Source organism: Panthera leo, chromosome E1 (genome assembly GCF_018350215.1).
Source record: "Panthera leo isolate Ple1 chromosome E1, P.leo_Ple1_pat1.1, whole genome shotgun sequence".
Taxonomy (NCBI): Eukaryota; Metazoa; Chordata; class Mammalia; order Carnivora; family Felidae; genus Panthera; species Panthera leo.
In genome coordinates, this window is record NC_056692.1 from 34,745,651 (window position 1) to 34,763,970 (window position 18,320).

The following is an 18,320-nucleotide window of genomic DNA, read 5'->3' on the forward strand; positions in this document are numbered from 1 at the left end:
AACACTGTGTATAATACACACCATAGCTCTCCCGGGAGATCCTGGCATCAGCACCAGGATAGATAACGCCACCGTCTCTGTGGTGTTCTTCTTTGCTTTCTTTTATCCTTACATGGCTTTCATGAAGAGTAATCAGTTATGGTTTATAATCAGAAATAAATTACAGTTTATAGACTCTGGGCACAATATAAATATTTTCCCTGAAAGCCAAGTTAGAAGAAATCGGTCTAAAACGAGATGTAAAACAACAGCGACTGAAATAAATATTCCAACTGGCTGGTCCTAAGCACTGTCAAAAGAAGAAAGAACAGTGTAATCTGTCTCTGCAATTATGGGCATATAATAGTAGGATCGTTTTCAGCCCATTTCCCCATCCTGCTGGGCAAGAGTTGGCTCAGATAAGGAAAAAGAGCCAAACACACACTTGGGGCGCGGGGGGGGGGGGGGGGCGGTGTGAAGAAACACCAATTATTTCTGATGCCTGGTAAACAGCCTGCGCCAGAGGATAAGGCTTTTCTGGCTCTCAGCTATGCTTTCTTCTCTTTCCATGTGTCTGTCCTCCTCCTCTGAAGCTGCGGGGTGGGGACGTCTAAAAATAGTCCATGAATCACGGCAGATAATGTTGTGCAGCAGTTACATAAACAGCCAGCCCGGGCGCCGGGGCCGAGGGTAGGAACGGAAAAGATCTGGGTCAGGGTTGTCACTCCGAATAGGGTCCCCCGGAGTCGGCCTGCGGGAGGCGCGGCCGGGGCGGAGGCTGGGGCCTGCGGCCGGGAGCAGCCGGGGAGCGGCGGGCGGCGCGGCGGCGGCGACGGCGGCGGCGGGCGGGCGCAGCAGCCCCGGGCCGGGCGCGAGCAGGGCGGGCAAGCCCCGCGCGCTCCCCATGGCGGGGAGCGGGCCGCGGCGGCGGCGGCGCTGACGGGCCCGGGGCGGGGCGGGCGGCCGGCTGGGGCCTGGGCCCGAGGGGGAAGATGAGCGCTCTCCTAGAGCAGAAGGAGCAGCAGGAGAGGCTGCGGGAAGCCGCGGCCTTGGGGGACATTCGGGAGGTGCAGAAACTGGTGGAGAGCGGGGTGGATGTGAACTCCCAAAATGAGGTCAACGGCTGGTAAGTGGGGGAGCGGGGGAGGCCTAGGTCAGAGCAGCCGGCGGGGCCGGGGCGTGGGGGCGGGCGCCCATGACCGAGGCCCGGCGCAGGCTGCCGCCGCCCGCCAAGGCGTGGCCCAGCGTCTGGGCCTCCGAGGCCGTGCGCTCGCGAGGCCTGCCCGGGCCCCCTCCCCCCCGCCCCCAGCCCCGCGCGGTGCCGTCGGGAGCGCGGCCTGCCCCAGTCCCCGCCCACGTGGTCCTCCCGGGGCAGCGCCCACCTGAGCCCCGGCCCCCCCTCCCCGCCCCGCACCCCCGGGCTCGCTGGCCGGAGCCCTGCTGGCTACGATTCGATTGATTCGCACGCTCGTACGGAGCTCACCCCACTTCGCGTGTGCGATTATTTTGCCCTAGGAGCTTCTGGAGAACACGCCTGTGCAGAGCAAAAAGCATAAGCAACCGAGCGAATGTGAATCTTATAAATTAGCACCGTTTCTTTTCCCAAGACCGGAAAACAAAAACAAAAAAACCAAATCACTTTGCATCACTCTTCTGCCTCTCTGTTGCCTCACTGTAGCCTTGATATGCCGCTGCCTACAGCTGCCTGTTGAGGGAAGACTTACTCGTTTATCCCATAGAGTGTTTTGCCTTGTTTTCTTACTGCAATTTTAAATGCAGAATTTGAATTCAAGACTCCAGATGCCGGCCCGCAAACTGAGTCCTTCCCAATTAAATAAGGAGTCACATTTTAGGATGTGCCGGTCAGATTTTTAGTGTTAAGTTACTTACTGGATGTGGTATTATTCTGCCCTCTTCACATTTAAATTTAAATTTTTATTTGATCCAAGTCATGCCTAAGCAGCCTGTTTTTGCTAGCTTAGAGTTACAGTGAGTTTGGAAATATTTTTTTCAAGTGGCATCCTACATTTTGGAACTGAGAGGGACATTGGAGATGGGTCCAAGGGCAGAGAATAACCACACAGCTGTGACCCCAACCATGGTTTCCATGACTCCCTTGCAAAGTTATCTACCTCTTATAGAAAACAGCTTGGATAGCTGTGCAGAAGGCCAGGAAACAGTAGACACTACTGCCTTTTGTTTTCTTTAAAAGCGTTTGCAAACAAGCTTGCCCTTTGGTGTGTACCTTCTCTGAGCATGGCTCTGTGGTTCACAAGCTGTGACTCACTGTTTTGGCAGTGGGAGGCGGTGTTGTATAGAGGAAGGAGCCTGGTCTTTCCCCGCAGACTCTCCATTCCTGCTTAGCTAATGCAACCTTCCTGAGTCACTTCATTTTCCAGTTATGTGAGAAGAGTGTTGTGACCATTGAAGGAGATGAAGCATTGTATAAATAGCTCACATTCCTGGAGTTTGCTCTGTGACACAAGCCAGGCTCTCTCGTTCACAACTACTCAAGAACAGAGTTGTTGTTATTCTCTCCATTTTACAGGTGAGGAAACTGAGGCCCAGAAAGATTAAGTAATTTCCCCAAGGTCATAGAATTTACTAGGAAGGAGCCCCGTATCTGATTCTAGACCCTGCTTTCCTAACCATGACGCCTGCCACGTAGTAGGTGCTCAGTAAATGTAGGCTGAATCTGAAGCAACCTGAACAGGCTTCTCATAGATTTATCGGGGAAGATGTCTATTAAGGCACCTCATGTCGGAGGTTCAAGGTTGAATTCCTGATCTCCCCTCATCCCCCAGACTGCCCCAAGCCTGTTCCTCTGAGTCCTCCTCAGCTCAGCATCTGACATGTTCAGCCCAGAACCCTCGATGCCCTCCTTGCCTCCTGTCTTTCCCTCACATTCCACATCCAGTGTGTCGGCTAATTCTGCCAGCTTCACCTACAGCTATAGTCAGAATCTGACCACTTCTCACTAACTCTCCCTCAACACTTCTGGTTTACACAGCCACCATTCTGGTGCCCGGATTCTTGCTGTAGCCACCACCACCACTCCCCCCCCCCCCCACCCCCAACTAGTCTTGCTTCCCTCATACGCTGTAGTCGTTTCTCAGCACAGCGGAGGGATCCTGACCTAAAACAAGTCAAAAGTCGCATCATTTCACTCTGCTCAAAACCCTCTAATGGCCCCCATCACACTCTGAGTAAAAGCTCAGAGGGTCCTCGAATTTCTGCTTCCAGTCCCCATCGTCCTCCCTCTCTACCTCAAGGCCTCATCCCCGGATTTGCCCCCTCACTCCCCTCATTCTGCTCCCCTGGCCTCCTCCCTTTTCCTGAAACACCAGGCACAGTCCTGATTCAAGGCCTTTATGTTTTTTCTTCCAAGTCTGAAATGCTTTTCTTCCCTCACCTCTGTCAGGTCTTAGCTTAGATGTCACCTTGGTGAGCTTTCCTTTGCCCTTGATTTAAAATGGCACCATGCCCCTCCCCTGCCTCTGGCGTTCCCTGGTCCCTCCCCTTGTTTTATTGTCCCTGTAACATTGAATCACCAAAGCATACTGTTTGTTCTGCCTATTGCTGACTGCTTCTGTTTCCACTTCTGTAAAATGAAGGGAATGTCGATAACAGCACTTAACTCAAGGGTTGTTCAGAAGATTGACTCAGTTAATATATATGAAGCCTTTAGAACAGCATCCCCCATGTAAAAAGCACTATATCTTTGTTAACTATTATTTTCTTATTATTAAGCAGCATGCTGGCATAGAACACTTAATCTCTAGCATAGAAAAGCCGAATGGTTACTGCTTTCACTTTGTAGTTGGTCAGTAACCACAATTTCAGCACTGATGAAGGATACCCAGCCCCTCTGGTCTGACATACTTCCCAGGACTAACCAGATATTCTGACTGCAAATTTAAAGCTTGAAGAGTTAAATTTCAAAGATAGAGTTCCCATATCAATTGTAATTCAAGGGTCGTGCGTACCCCTTGGCTTTAAGCAACAAGCATAATGGCTCATGAAAAAGCTGAAAATATTGCCTGGCTGCAATGGCTCTGAGTTATGGCTGCCCAGAGCCACACAGGTCTGGACTGTAAGTGATGGCCACTCAGGGCACGTGGTTGTGGGGATCGTGCTGTGTGGCCTTAACACCACTTTACATGGTAATGCTTTAGCTAGTTGGTTTTCCCAGAGTGTCTCAGACCCACTGGCAGTAAATTACCTTCTTCAGTCTCAAGCTTGTCATGAACAAGTGATTTACTACCAGCGAGTGAGCACTTTATTTCCAAAAGGGAACATATTTTTCTCATCATGCTCCATTCATTTTTGAATGCTCACTTATTATAATTATTCACTTTTCAAGCCCATGCCACAGAGATCCACAAACACTCTCAGCTGCAGTTTGCCCACAATCAAGGATGTACTGGATCCTTCTGCCCGGACCAGTGTCCACCTTGTTCTTGGTTCCCTTGTTGAGCAATTAAGTACCTGTACGTCCAAGCAGACACTTCCATATCTCCATGAGCTCATATTTCAGAAGCAGAAGCAGCCTCTTCCCTTATTTTTCCCAAGTTGGCAATCTTTTCTTTATAGAGGACACCTTAAAGGTACCTGGATAATCTAATTCTAATCGGTAATAGTATGGAATGTCCCTCTGAAAGATTGATGGAGTCCCAGCCAGCCGGACAAGCTAGCTTTCTGCAAGCCTGAAATGTTGAGGGGGCCAGGGCACATCACCTTCTCCCCGGAACCAAATGAACTTTATGGATAGTTGTACTTTGCAGGTTAGTGACCTAACTTAATCCTCACTACCGAACATTATTGTTCTGTTCTTTATCTTATCTGTACTTGGCTGGCAGCTCTGAAGAAATTTTCTCCATTCAATTAGAGAATTGGTGAGGACGTTTCAGAACAGAGGGGAGAAAGGATTTTCCTTCCACAATATCATTCAGCTTTGGCAACCAGGGATGAATTTAGCAACTCCGAATCCCTTCATTTCTGTTTAAGATGGAGTTTTTACCAGCATGCTAATTATATTTCTACGCGGTGTTAAAATAATAGCCCTTCAGAGTGTGCATAATCCCTTCCTGTGTGTACAATAATAAATAATTAGTTTTACTTAAATGAGGCTAATATGTTAGAAGAGTTTGTTCTTGAAAATTTTGGTCGTTGGTGTACATTTTTCAAGTGCCTTAGGAATTAAAGCCTGTGCGCAGTGCCTTACATTTAAGCAGATGAGGGTATGTTTGTAGCCTTCTGGAGAGAACTAGAGGATCCAAGTATTTTAAAAATGGAAATTTAAAGTGTGTGTGTGTGTGTGTGTCTAGGAAAGAAAAGGAAAAAGAATGAGCAACTGAGATTCAGCCAGGAATGTCTATGTAGCAATAATAATTTCAGTGGCAGAGCAAGCTGTAAATGATTATTACCCTGATAATATTTAATGTTCGTGTGTCATTTGATGCATATGAAGCAAGTTTCCATTGTCCCTAAAAAGGAAAAGTGACACCATAAAAACATTTTAAAGAGACTGGGACAATCTAACGAGCGTTAGTGCTAGAAGACCTGTCAGCAATACCATTAGAGTTAACCAGCCAGCCTCCTGGAACTCCTCGAAATGAAAGCTCCTGGGATAAATTAGTTTTTCCCAAGGGTCAGAAATGAAAATAAAAATAAGTTGGTTTTTTTTTTTTTTTTTAATTTTTTTTTAACGTTTATTTATTTTTGAGACAGAGAGAGACAGAGCATGAACGGGGGAGGGTCAGAGAGAGGGAGACACAGAATCTGAAACAGGCTCCAGGCTCTGAGCTGTCCGCACAGAGCCCGACGTGGGGCTCGAACTCACGGACCGCGAGATCATGACCCGAGCTAAAGTCGGCCGCTTAACCGACTGAGCCACCCAGGCGCCCCAAAAATAAGTTTTAAGCATGCTAAATATTTTGATCATCTGCTTTCCGAAAAGAAAAGTTGAGGTTACCTGCCCGGTTTCCTGGTTCTAGCTGAGCTCTTAACAGGCTTGCATACATTTATTGACTAGCACCTGGAATTTGAAATCCCACCTCACCTCTTCTGTTTTTAACTCTTTTCTCCTTTTCTTCGGACAGGACCTGTTTACACTGGGCGTGTAAACGCAATCATGGTCAGGTGGTCTCTTACTTATTAAAATCAGGAGCTGACAAAGAGATTCTTACGACAAAAGGAGAAATGCCAGTCCAATTGACGTCAAGGAGAGAAATCAGGAAGATCATGGGGGGTGAGTCCGGGTTGGGGGGCAACTTTTGATTTTGTCAAACTCATTTAAGACTTGTGGTCTCATTGGCTGTGTTCTTGATGCCAGTCGAACCACAAATCTGTTTTTATTTTTATTTATTTAAAAAAAAAATTTTAACGCTTATTTATTATCAAGAGACAGAGCATGAACAGAGGAGGGGTAAGAGAGAGGGGGAGACACAGAATCCGAAGCAGGCTCCAGGCTCTGAGCTGTCAGCACAGAGCCACACGCAGGGCTCAAACTCACGAACCGTGAGATCATGGCCTGAGCCGAAGTTGGACGCTTAACCGACTGAGACACCCAGGCGCCCCACAAATCTGTTTGTTTTTTTTTTTAATTTTTATTATTATTTTTTAACCTTTATTTTTGAGACAGAGAGAGACAAAGCATGAACGGGAGAAGGTCAGAGAGAGAGAGACACAGAATCCGAAACAGGCTCCAGGCTCTGAGCTGTCAGCACAGAGCCCGACGCGGGGCTCGAACTCACGGACGGCGAAATCATGACCTGAGCCGAAGTCGGCCACTTAACCGACTGAGCCACCCAGGCGCCCCTTTTTTTTTTTTAATATATTTTTTTTCACAAATCTGTTTTTAAAAGCAAAGGTAAGGGGTGCCTGGGTGGCTCAGTCGGTTGGGTGTCCGACTTCGGCTCAGGTCATGATCTCACGGTTCGTGAGTTCGAGCCCCGCATTGGGCTCTGTGCTGACAGCTGACAGCTGACAGCTCAGAGCCTGGAGCCTGCTTCGGGTTCTGTGTCTCCTTCTGTCTCTGTCCCTCCCCAACTTGTGTTCTGTCTCTCAAAAAATAAATAAATGTAAAAAAAAAAAAAGAAGCCAAGGTAATACTACTGTGCCACGATAGTAATTCCATGTCATTTCCAGATAGGTAGGCATTATAAGTTTTTTTGTTTTTTTTTTTAGTCTATTAAATTTAAGGCAATCAAAACAGTGATCATAAACCTAATGAAACACTCTTTTGTCTTCTGATTTGAAGAGGCAGTAAACACGGAACAAAATATGCCATATACCAAAGGACACTAGCTTTCACAAGACACTCTCTTCCTGGTAATTTTTAAAGGGCTATGTAAATGTTATGCGTTTTCTTCTTTGTAAGTGGAAGAAGATGATGGTGATGACAGCCTCCCCCAGCTGAAGAAGGAGTCAGAACTGCCCTTTGTTCCCAACTATTTGGCCAACCCAGCCTTCCCTTTTCTCTACACCCCTGCGGCGGCAGAGGATGCGGCCCAGCTCCAGAACGGGGGCCCCTCCACACCTCCTGCGTCACCCCCTGCGGAAAGCACTCCTCCACTGCTGCCTGCCGGGGAGCCTCCCCTGGTCGGGGCCTTTCCACGGGACCACGCCTCGTTGGCCCTGGTTCAGAACCGAGATGTGTCTGCCCCCTCTGCCATACTCCGAACACCAGAAAGCACAAAACCGGGTCCTGTCTGTCAGCCACCAGTGAGTCAGAGCCGCTCACTGTTCTCTTCTGTCCCGTCCAAGCCACCAGTGTCTCTGGAGCCTCAAAATGGGACATACGCAGGGCCAGCGCCAGCCTTCCAGCCATTTTTCTTCACGGGGGCATTTCCATTTAACATGCAAGGTAACCCTCCTCAGGGGACAGCCTCTGCGGGGTGGGGTGGGGAGGGCGCCCAGAGGTCTAGCGTTTCACTCCCCGGTTTTTTTGGGGGGGGGTTGGGAGGATGGGATTTATGTCTGTATTTATTTATGTGTTTAGAGCCTAATTGTAAACTTGTAGAAGTTTTGCAAGACCACTATAAGGAGCTCCCTTTAGTCAGACTCATATATTATTTACATTTTGCCCTTTTACCTGCAGTGGTAAAGTGTGTATTTCCTAAGAGCAAGGAGAGTCTGTTACATAACCACAGTCCAGTGACCACATTTAGGAAATGTAACCTTGCTATAATACCATTCTCTAAGCCACCTGTGTTCTCTAATTCAGGCCATGTTTCAGTGTTGGTTCCCTCTGCAGCTCTCTGTGCTCCCTCCACCCCTGTCCTCTGCCCAGGGTCACCTGTCGCCTTTGGTTATCATACTGTTCCATTCTCCTTTCACCTGGAAGCTTCCTCAGCCCTTCTCTATCATTTTGGACCTCAGTATTTTTTGAAGAGTCCAGGCCAGGTACTGTGTAGAATATGATCTCCTATCTGGGCGTCTGGGTGGCTCAGTCAGTTAAGCCCGGCTCCTGATTTCTGCTCAGGTCACCATCTCACAGTTCGTGGGATCGAGCCCCACATCAGGCTTTGTGCTGACAGTGCAGAGCCTGCTTGGGATTCTCACTCTCTGTCCCTCCCCAGCTCACGTGGGCACTCTCTCTCTCTCAAAAATAAATAAATGAACTTAAAACAAAAGAATACGATCTCCTATTACCTTTCTCTAGGGACTATTTGATATTCTGTTGTAAAGAAGGTCCTTCCCTTCTCCATTTAGATCAGTATGAACTCGTAGATTCTTTATTATTAGGTTATAATTTTGTTACTGTCATCATCTTGATGTTCACATTATACCAGATCTGTCGAGAAGGAGCCCCTTGGAGCCAGTTCTCATATCGCTTGGACACATGCCCTCATTCTTGGAGCATTTCCTTACTTTTTGGTGCAGCAAGAGGGCTCCAGGCTCCTAGTGTCACTTTCCCTGCTCCTGCCCCGGAGGCAGCCATTTCTCCGAGGAGCCCTTGTTCTTTCTCGCAGAGAATGGTGTTCAGAAACTAGGATGTGGACACCAGGTGCCCTTATGCTCCAGGGGTGTCATGTCTTCCAGGCCTACACAGAGGACAAAGCCAGGAAAGAAAAAGAAAGAAAGAAAGAAAGAAAGAAAGAAAGAAAGAAAGAAAGAAAGAAAGAGAGAAAGAGAGGGGGGGGGGGAGGGGGGGAGGAAGGAAGGAAGGAGCAAACAGAAATACCCGTATACATAGTTACATTTCCTCCTATGTTTCTGTATCTATTTCTCTCTATAAAAATATTAAAAACAAGTTCATCCTGATCCCTCCCATTCCAGACAGACACCCCGGGGCACAGTCTAGTCTTACCTTTACTTTTTTTTTTTTTTTTTTATTGTTTTCTTTATTTTTGAGAGAGAGAGAGAGAGAGAGAGAGAGACAGAGTGCGAGCGGGGGAAGGGCAGAGAGAGAGGGAGACACAGAATCTGAAGCGGGCTGCAGGCTCCCAGCTGACAGCACAGAGCCCGACGCGGGGCTCGAACTCACGAACCCTGAGATCATGACCTGAACCGAAGTCAATGCTTAACCGACTGAGCCACTCAGGCACCCTCCCCTTTACTTTTTCTGTGTAAGTAACTCCCTCACTTTCTGGTTTTGAGGACCTGCTGTTATATGTGCTGATAACAGTGACCTGGGGGTGCTCTGAGAGATTCCTATAGAAGGAGCAAAACAGAACCACCAAACCCACGTAGGTATTTGACTTGGGCCATCTTGGCAGCCAGGCTCAGAATTTAAGGGCAGACCGCTTAGATCCCCGACCCTAAAGTAATAGTCCTTATTTACTCCCCACCCAGACTCCTTCCTTGTTGAGGCATGCTGCATTCAAATCATAGACTGTCATTTTTATTAATAGCTTGTCTTTTTGCTCTTTTACTGTGTTTATGGCGAGGAATTCCATATTTCTTTTTTTTTTTTTTAATTTTTAAAATGTGTATCTTAGAGAGAAAGAGCGTTAGCAGGGGAGGGACAGAGGGAGAGGGAGACACAGAATCAAAACAGGCTCCAGGCTCTGAGCTGCCAGCACAGAGCCCGGCACAGGTCTCGAACCCACAAACCGTGAGACCATGACCTGAGCCAAAGTCTGACGCTCAACCGACTGAGCCACCCAGGTGCCCCAGTAATTTCATATTCCACAAATACCTTTAGATTCGCAATTATTAAATCCTTTTAGAGTAACTCGTATCCCATCTCTTGCCTGTGCCTTCTTTCCACCCCCCTTCCCCTGCTTATGTATGGTTCGATACCCACACCCGTTCGTAAGCCTTTACCTACTCAGCACCAGCAGCAAAAGTTAATTATCCTTCAACACACTGGATGGTTGTCTCCCCCCGAACACACACCCCTTTTACTTCGTGAACCACAGTTCTCGATGTAGGGAAGACAGTGCAGAAAACTGCCACCAGAGCCAGAACTGGGGCTGAGCAAAACCCTGCTGACGGTGCTTAGTTTTCTCATCGGGTGGCGCGGGCCTCCGGCACAGGGCATGATTATGTATAACCAGCTTCTGGAAAAGATCTTAAATTACATCGACTGACTATGCAGGAACCATTCATTGACATTTCTCCCTGTTTCCCGCCCCCCCGCCCTAGAGCTGGTACTCAAGGTGAGGATTCAGAACCCATCTCTTCGAGAAAATGATTTCATTGAAATTGAACTGGACCGACAGGAGCTCACCTATCAAGAGTTGCTCAGAGTGAGTTGCTGTGAGCTGGGTGTTAATCCAGATCAAGTGGAGAAGATCAGAAAGTTACCCAATACCCTGGTAAGAAAGGTAAGAGAGGTCTGAGCAGTTGCTTGCTTTTTGCATTTGGAAAATACCCAGCTTCCTCCTTGGCTGGATGAGTCATAGTTGAGAACTGAGAAGAGAATAGAAAAGGGGCAAAGGGTGGTTTTCCAGATGAGCTTTCTTTCCCTCTCCTGGTCGACAGGGACATGACATTTTTGAAGGCGGTAGCATAGCAGAGAGAATTTTCTGAATTACCGTTCCCGTGTACCTGGTGTGGTTGTTTGCGTAGTGACACGTGAGGATTACACTATCGCATCTCGGGGCACCTGGGGAAAACTGGTCTGAATGGCCTCTCCCTCCAAGTCCAAGGTGCGCTCATCCTGCAGTAGCTGCCGTTCAGGGCTGCCACCCTCCCATCCTCCAGGCAGCCCAACTCACGCCCCCGGGGACTTCCCCGCACAGTCACCAATGGGCACAGTAACCAATGGCCTGCCACAGGGATTTTCTTTTTTTTTTTTTAATGTTTGTTTATTTTTGAGACAGAGACAAAGACAGAGTGTGAGCAGAGGAGGGGCAGAGAGAGAGAGAGAGAGAGAGAGGATATGAGTGGGGGAGCAGCAAAGGAACAGGGAGAGGGAAGCAGGCTCCATGCCCAGTGCAGAGCCCGACACGGGGCTCTCCCCCACGAACATGAGATCATGACCTGAGCCAAAATCAAGAGTGGGATGCTCGACCGACTGAGCCACCCAGGCGCCCCGACAAGTGGCTCCTCTTAATGGGCTTAACCCATTTTGTTTTAGGACAAAGACGTTGCTCGACTCCAAGATTTCCAGGAGCTGGAACTGGTTTTAATGATAAGCGAAAACAATTTCCTGTTCCGAAATGCTGCGTCCACACTGACTGAAAGACCTTGCTACAACAGGAGAGCTTCTAAACTGACGTACTAAGTTCAGCAGGGACTTTCATCGCTGAGTATTGTGACAGTGCGCGTCACCTCCGGGCCAAGGACGAGCCATGGATCTAACCGTCTTGGGCGCCCAGGAGGGCCCCGGTGCCACTGCGTCGTCTACACTAACATCGTTTCTGCCATGGTAGGGAGCCCCTGACCCCCCGCAGCGGTGCCACTCTTCCACGCCTCTTGGTGCACAATAAACCTCCTGCTTGAAGCGGTGAACAGCGGAGAAGCTGGAGAGGCCGAAGCCGGCGCTTCTGAACCCCTGTTTCCCGTGCCCAAGCTAAGTGAGCCGTCTCAGCAGAAGCGGAGAGGGAGCGGAGCGCGGCTGTCGCCCCTCCTGCGGACAGTGCACCTGCAGGGCTTTCTCGGGACTTGCACGCTCACCGCTCTCCTAAGTGTGAACCGGCTAGAGGGGAAATTGGGGAAAGCACACTGGACAGACGATTTCTAGCGCGACTTGGGGCTGTGAGGTTTCACATAACATATTTACCAATGTTACTCAGGTTTAAAGTATTTAAGACTACAGTTACCTAGTTGTAAATATGCTGTTAACCAAAAGAGCTGCCCCTCCCCCTCTTTGCCCTTTGTCAACACTCAAGACTGCTTCTCTGTCTCCTGTGTCCGCCTTTGCCTGGACAGTCGTCTCTGCATTGACTCTGTGGTCACTAGAGGGCTCTCTGATGCTTTCCAAAAGAGCAGCCGCTTTTTTTTTTTTTTCCTTTTTCTTTTTTTCTTTTCTTTTCTTTTCTTTAAACCTCTGAAGTGATTCCTGGCCTCTCCGTGTTTAACCGCACCGTCCGAGAAGAGCACGAACATTGCCGGCCCGTGTTCCCCACTTGCGTTCCCCACTAGGCACGAAAAGCAATTTTTGAAACCGAATCTGTTGCTGTTTTCCAGGTGATTGTGGGAAACTGAGCTAAAGGAGTTAGTGTCTTTATTTTTGTATCAAAGATAAAGGTTATTTTGAAATTCCTAGGGTTTTTACACAACTCCGGTATCTGTTGCTTTTGTAAACAAATTGTTTGCCCTTAGGCCTCCCCCACCACCACCCACCCATCCGCTTCACAGAGGCGGTTTGTGAGCCTGCCAGGCTTTGTTCTGGAAAACACCTGATTACACTCTTGAGCACGGCCTAAGCCTACGAGAATCGAGAATCGTAAGGAACGCCTTCAAGAGTTCCCTTCCTTTCTTTCGGTGTCATTAACGTTAAAAGAGCCACTGTCGTGTCGAAACCAACAGCTTCACTTTAGAAATAAGAACGAGCACACTCAGACGAACAGGAGGGCAGGGGTTCGAAGCCAGCTGTCGAAGAGCATCCCTGCTGTCTTAAGAAGCTTTTTCCCCATAGTGCCTAAATAGTTTCCAAAGAAACTTAACTTCCTAACTGTGTTAATTTTGTTGGAACGCTGCGACTGATTGCTGACGGAGCGAGAGCATGCAGACGACGTCAATGGAGGAGAATGTTGGGCCGAGATAATGGCCTCCTGTTGCCGCCTCAGTGCTGAGCTGAGGTCGAGGCCGTCCTCAAGGCCGGCTTTGTGGAATCACTCCGTTCAGTGAGTCCCCCTTAGCCCACCGATTCCTGGTGGTGACTCACTCACCCTTGTACGGTGTTCGCACAGCAGAGTCAGACTCCGCAGGGAAGTTACTTATTACCCCTTCCCTGAAGTGCTTTAAAGAAGAAACCGCCCTGGTGGTTCAACCAATCGGAAGCTAGTTTACCGAGACATACTAACCTTCTTTCCTTCCCTTTGGAAAAAGTGACAGTTTACTGATAACACTAAGGCTAGCTCTATCCTGGCAGAAATAAATCCGGTATTAATTCATGTCTAAATCACTGGGGTTAAAACTCTTCCAACCATTTTGATCAATTAGAGACTCAGAAGCAGTGGAGGTCCCGGCCGGGAGGTGGCCTACCGAGTGGCTGCAGGGCATTCCCCCCCTGGTTCAGAAACTGGCGAGGGCGAGGGAGAGGCTTGGTGTCTCGGGTGAGGGATGAGCCCGACACCGTCCTCCCTTCTCCCTTGTAAAGTCCTCTGCGGTCACCTGACTCCTGCCTAAGGCGGTTGGATGAGACTGACAGTTGCCGGTAGGTGAGTTTAAAGTCTTAATCTATGCATTCAGAGAAATATTTTTATATGCTTTGTGTAATTTATAACAAGGATTTTTTTTTTTTTAGCTTTGTTAACTGTGAATTCACCCCCCCTCCACTGCATATTTAAAGCATGTGTTCACACCGTGTGTAAACATTCACCGAAGATTGTTTTCTTTGTGCATTGCCGACTGTTCAAACATAACCAGTATTACTAAAATTAAAATATTAACGAACCGAGCCCATATTCTTTCATTTGGGCCTCCTAAGCAGCACTGTACTCCTAATCACCGGGGGTTCGAGTTGTTGGACAGTCCCGGGGACACGGTGCTCTAGGGGAAAAATCGGAGGGACCATTCGCCCAGCTGAGGCTCCTCTGTCTTGCTGCCACCAAGGGGCTCGTGCCTGACAGTGGCACCCGCAGACACTGTGCAGCGCCTTTCCTCCCGGCTCTCAGCGGCCAGCTTCCTTTCCCCGGAGGAGGTGAGCCGGCTAGATGGAGGTCATCCTCTAGTGACCACATTTTTCGATTAGCCTATTTACCTTATGCAACCGAGCCTCTCCTTTGGGCTGCCGGCACCTGTCAGGGCCTCCATGAGGTCAGAAACAGACTCCCAAGGCAGGAGAGGAAGTAACAGCCTCCCACCTTCAGATCTTCAGCTGAGCGTGATGCCGAATGAATCTGCGTTTCTGTTGGGTTAGGGCAGCTAGAACCTCACAAAGCAGACGTCATGCCAAATTGGCCTAATAAATCAGGGAGCATAGCAGAGACCTTTTCTTAGCACCAAGGAGAGGCAGAATAATTTGGGCATTTGGGCTTTCATACTCGCTTTATCACAAGGATGGAAGTCTTCTTCTCTACACTCATAAACATCCTGGGCAGAAACAGGCTGCCAAAAAAAATGTGATTAACCTTTAACAAATGGTCCTGCAGCACAGGCTGACCCGATACATACAGGAAAACCAGATCAAAGGAGCCATCTCCGCACCTACTGCAAACCATTTAGGGAAGAAAGACAAACTATCCCCTACAACCTGTCACATCATACCAAGCAGAAAGGTCGAGGAAACGAGAGGGTCAGACACCAGAAAACTCAGTAAGGTAACAAAGAGAAGAGATCCGTTCCAAATTTCCAAATACGCCTTGTGCCAGGTGGACTCTGACCCACAGGAAATGAGCACTCTGTCGGTTTGCTCAAAACCAAATTTAATTCGGCCCCTCATCTTGCTTATTGGCCCGAGACTGTCAGGGCCAGGGGCGCCTCTGGGCTGTTCTGTGCTCTCACGTGCAGCTTTGGCCACATGGAGGAAGACGAATGGCTCTGAGGCCTCGCTGGTTACGAGGACCTGTCTGGAATAGACTTGTTTTTTTGTTTTTTTTTCAGTTTATTTATTGGCAGATGAAGAGAGTGAGTGGGGAGGGGCAGGGAGACAGGGAGAGACAGAATCCCAAGCAGGCTCCGCGCCGTTGCCACAAAGCTTGATGCGGGGTTTGAACTCACAAACCAGGAGATGACACCCTGAGTGGAGATCAAGAGTCAGACAATTAACCGACTGAGCCACCCAGGTGCCCCTGGCATAGACTACTAAAGGAGCAAGGGAGTAAAAGGCACCACGCACATCCCAGCCCCTAGAGAAGCAGGCTTGGAGGTCTGAGGGATGGCATGAGGGAGGCGTTCACAGCAGCCTTCCCAAGAGGCCTCGGGTCCGATTTCAGGGGCTTTATTTCTCGCCTTTTCACAGTATCTGCACAGCAGAGCAGGAAGTATTGGCAATTACCCAGTGACTTTTGGCTGTAAAGACAATATTTCTAGCCAAAAGCTCTGGAGACTGAAGTTTTCAGATAATCCCAGCCATGTAGATGTACATAAAGTCTGCCTCCACCTCTCTCCCTCCCTCCCTGCCCCCTGCAAAGGCCCTAACCCCCAAACCTTATGAACAGGCAGAGAAAGGCTGCATCGGGGTATACGTATTGTTGACCATGTCGCTTTATTTCATCAGTGCTCCATTTTTAATGGATTCAGGCCAGCACCCCAGAGTACAGGACTCAGTTCCTAAGGACACCCTGACCCGGCAGTCTGCTGTTCCAGGAGGAAAAAGCTTTACTTTAAAAAAAAAAAAAAAAAAAAAAAATCCTTCTGAGTAGAAAATACAAAAAATCAGACAGAGTGGAGAGGTCATTCCATGAAATGACTGAAAACAGCACAGCGTGGCAAGAACACTAGGTTGGGAATCAGGAGACCCCGGGCACCAGTCTGGGCTCTGCCTCAAACTAGCTGTGGCCTCGGGCCCATAGTTCACCTCTTGGGCCCCACTTCCTCATCTAAAGCATTTAGCACAATTATTCTGTGAGGCACTTTGCAGGGCAAGAATCTAGCAAATGCCTCCAGTGTTTGCCATCGAGTCCATCCTGCAGACGTGCTTGGTGTCTTTTTTTCTCCTGATGAAAACCAGCAATGGCCAGGAGCAAGTCCCAGGAATATATTTTAGACAAGTCCAGCGTCTCTGGCCATCCCGTAGAAGATGCCTCTGGCTGCGATGAGGTTGGCTGGAGAATCAAATTCAGCTACTGTCCCTCTGTCCAGGACAAGGACCCTAGCCAAAGAAAAGAAGTGGTCAGGTCTCCATCAGTTTCGACCTGGCCCTTACCGTCCAACTCTGCCCTTCTGGGTCCTGCTCAGGCCCTGCGGGGACATGCCAACCCTCCTGCTTCAGGAGACCCACCCAACACAGCCACTAGGCCACATGTGCACGCTCGCAAGGCTGGTTATTTTAGCCACTCCGTTTGCTCTCCTAGCAGATGAGACCGTTTCTGGGATCAAACACAAGGTTCCTATTCATCTCTGCTCTTCGGGCCTCTGAAAACCTTCCCTAATGAGCCCTTCCCTCAACCGGGGTCACAGGACTGTGCGCAGGGAGCCACGGGCCTGTGCGCTGGGCCCTGTGCACTCCTACCTGCTTTGTGCCAACTCACAAAGGCACACGGCAGGAAACTGGGCTGCACGGAGGCCTGACACTGGAATCTGGGACTTTGGCTGCATATCTGGTTGCTGCTGATGGATGGATACACACACACACACACACACACACACACACACACACACAGAGTCAGGTCTGGGCCTGGGATTAGAATCCCCTGCCAATCAAGCACGGGGTGCACCTGGTGCAGGGCTAACAGCCTGACTCCCAGGGTGAGGCAGAAGCCGAAAGGGCTCCCCTGAGCCCGGCGAGATGCTCCTGGATGGGAAGGGATGGGCCTCACTCTGTTCCCTTACCTACAGGGCTCCCGGAAACACGTCCTGGGAAGGAGTGTGTGCACATCTCTGCCTGGTCACTGCCCAAATGAGCCCGGGAGATGCCCCTCCTCCCTTCAGTGGTTTCTCACTGTTCCCTAGGGTAACGACTGCTTCCCCAGGGTCCTCAAAGTGCAGGATGGTGGGGCCTGTCCCTCTCTCCTCCTCATCTTGCCTCCACTCCCCCCTTCCCCCTCTGCACTCCTGCCTCATGTGCCCTCCTACCTTTGCCTGAAATTTGTATCCGTACCCCATCTCCTCGCCCACTCGCCAACTCTTACTCATCCTGTAGGGCCTGGCTGGTGCTTCCTTTCCTTAGGAAAGATAGTGTCCTGGCTGCCCTGTGTGGATTGGCTTTCTCTTCCCTACATACACATACCCCTGCTTCCTTCCCGCAGGCTCTCCTTACACGTTTGATAGCAGGAGTATTTGATTAATTTCTGCCAGTCCCACTAGAATGAATGAACTCCCAACCTCCAAGGTTGGTTTGAGCCTTCTGCCCTCAGGGTTACCGGTGACCGCCGTCTTCAGTTAGGCCTGAGAACAGATCCTCTCAGCCCATCCCTGTCCCTTGTCTGGACCCAAGGCCTGGCACCTCTGTCTGCCCTCTCTTCTCTCAGTGGGGGCCTGGATAGGGGTGGGGTAGGGATGGAACAGACAGACGGTAGCGTTGGGCATTCTCGGCTTGGTTCCCCAGCCCCTGGGGGCTGTGTGGGGACACTTCTGAGGCAGGGACAAGGTCTGCCCATTGCCCTATCCATGGCATCCTCCCTACCTCCCCGTGCCTGGAGATGTTTATTTTGTGAATAAAGCCTTATTGATGTACTCCCGCCACACTCCTTCGACACAGATTTATCTCAGCTTCCTCCTCTTCCTCCTTCTGAGCTCCCACATCTCCAAGGGGGCCAGTCTGCCAGGCCAGTGCCACGTCACTTCCGTGAGGCTCCTGATCCCCCTGCCCCTGACCTTGTCCTCCAGCATCACACCTTAACGTTGGACACAGTGAGGGAATAGGTCCCAGATTTTTCTTTTGGCTGAGTGGCTGCCTCCCCAGGGAAGGCATGAGATTCCCCAGGGCAAGGCCCTTGCCCTAATCCTTAGAGGAGGTTATGGTAAGAGGCTGGGGGAGAAGCTAACACTTTCCAGGGTCGCCTGCATTTGAAACGCTTCATTTCGTTGACTCCTTACAACAACCCCGAGAGAGAGGTTCTGCACCTTGCCCAAGGTCACACAGCAGTCAGCAGCTGCTGGGGCTGGGGCTCAGCCCTCCG

General features: G+C 49.6%; 2 protein-coding genes across 2 annotated transcripts in view; one reads left to right on the forward strand and one right to left on the reverse strand.

Annotated features, from left to right (window-relative positions):
• The first annotated feature begins 953 nt into the window (after nt 1-953).
• Nucleotides 954-13,997, forward strand: ANKRD40 (ankyrin repeat domain 40). The gene is made up of 5 exons (XM_042916147.1): nt 954-1,105; nt 6,081-6,229; nt 7,361-7,846; nt 10,573-10,754; nt 11,510-13,997. Exons 1-5 carry the CDS (start codon nt 972-974, stop codon nt 11,654-11,656), a joined length of 1,098 nt encoding a protein of 365 aa, XP_042772081.1. The 5' UTR covers nt 954-971; the 3' UTR covers nt 11,657-13,997.
• A 1,933-nt stretch (nt 13,998-15,930) lies between these two features.
• Nucleotides 15,931-18,320, reverse strand: part of ABCC3 (ATP binding cassette subfamily C member 3) — a gene marked incomplete at its 5' end in the record, with an annotated part of 32,897 nt that continues 30,507 nt past the window's right edge. Inside the window, 1 exon segment of the mRNA XM_042914475.1 lies at nt 15,931-16,351. Within this exon segment, the coding sequence (XP_042770409.1) occupies nt 16,243-16,351 (109 nt within the window).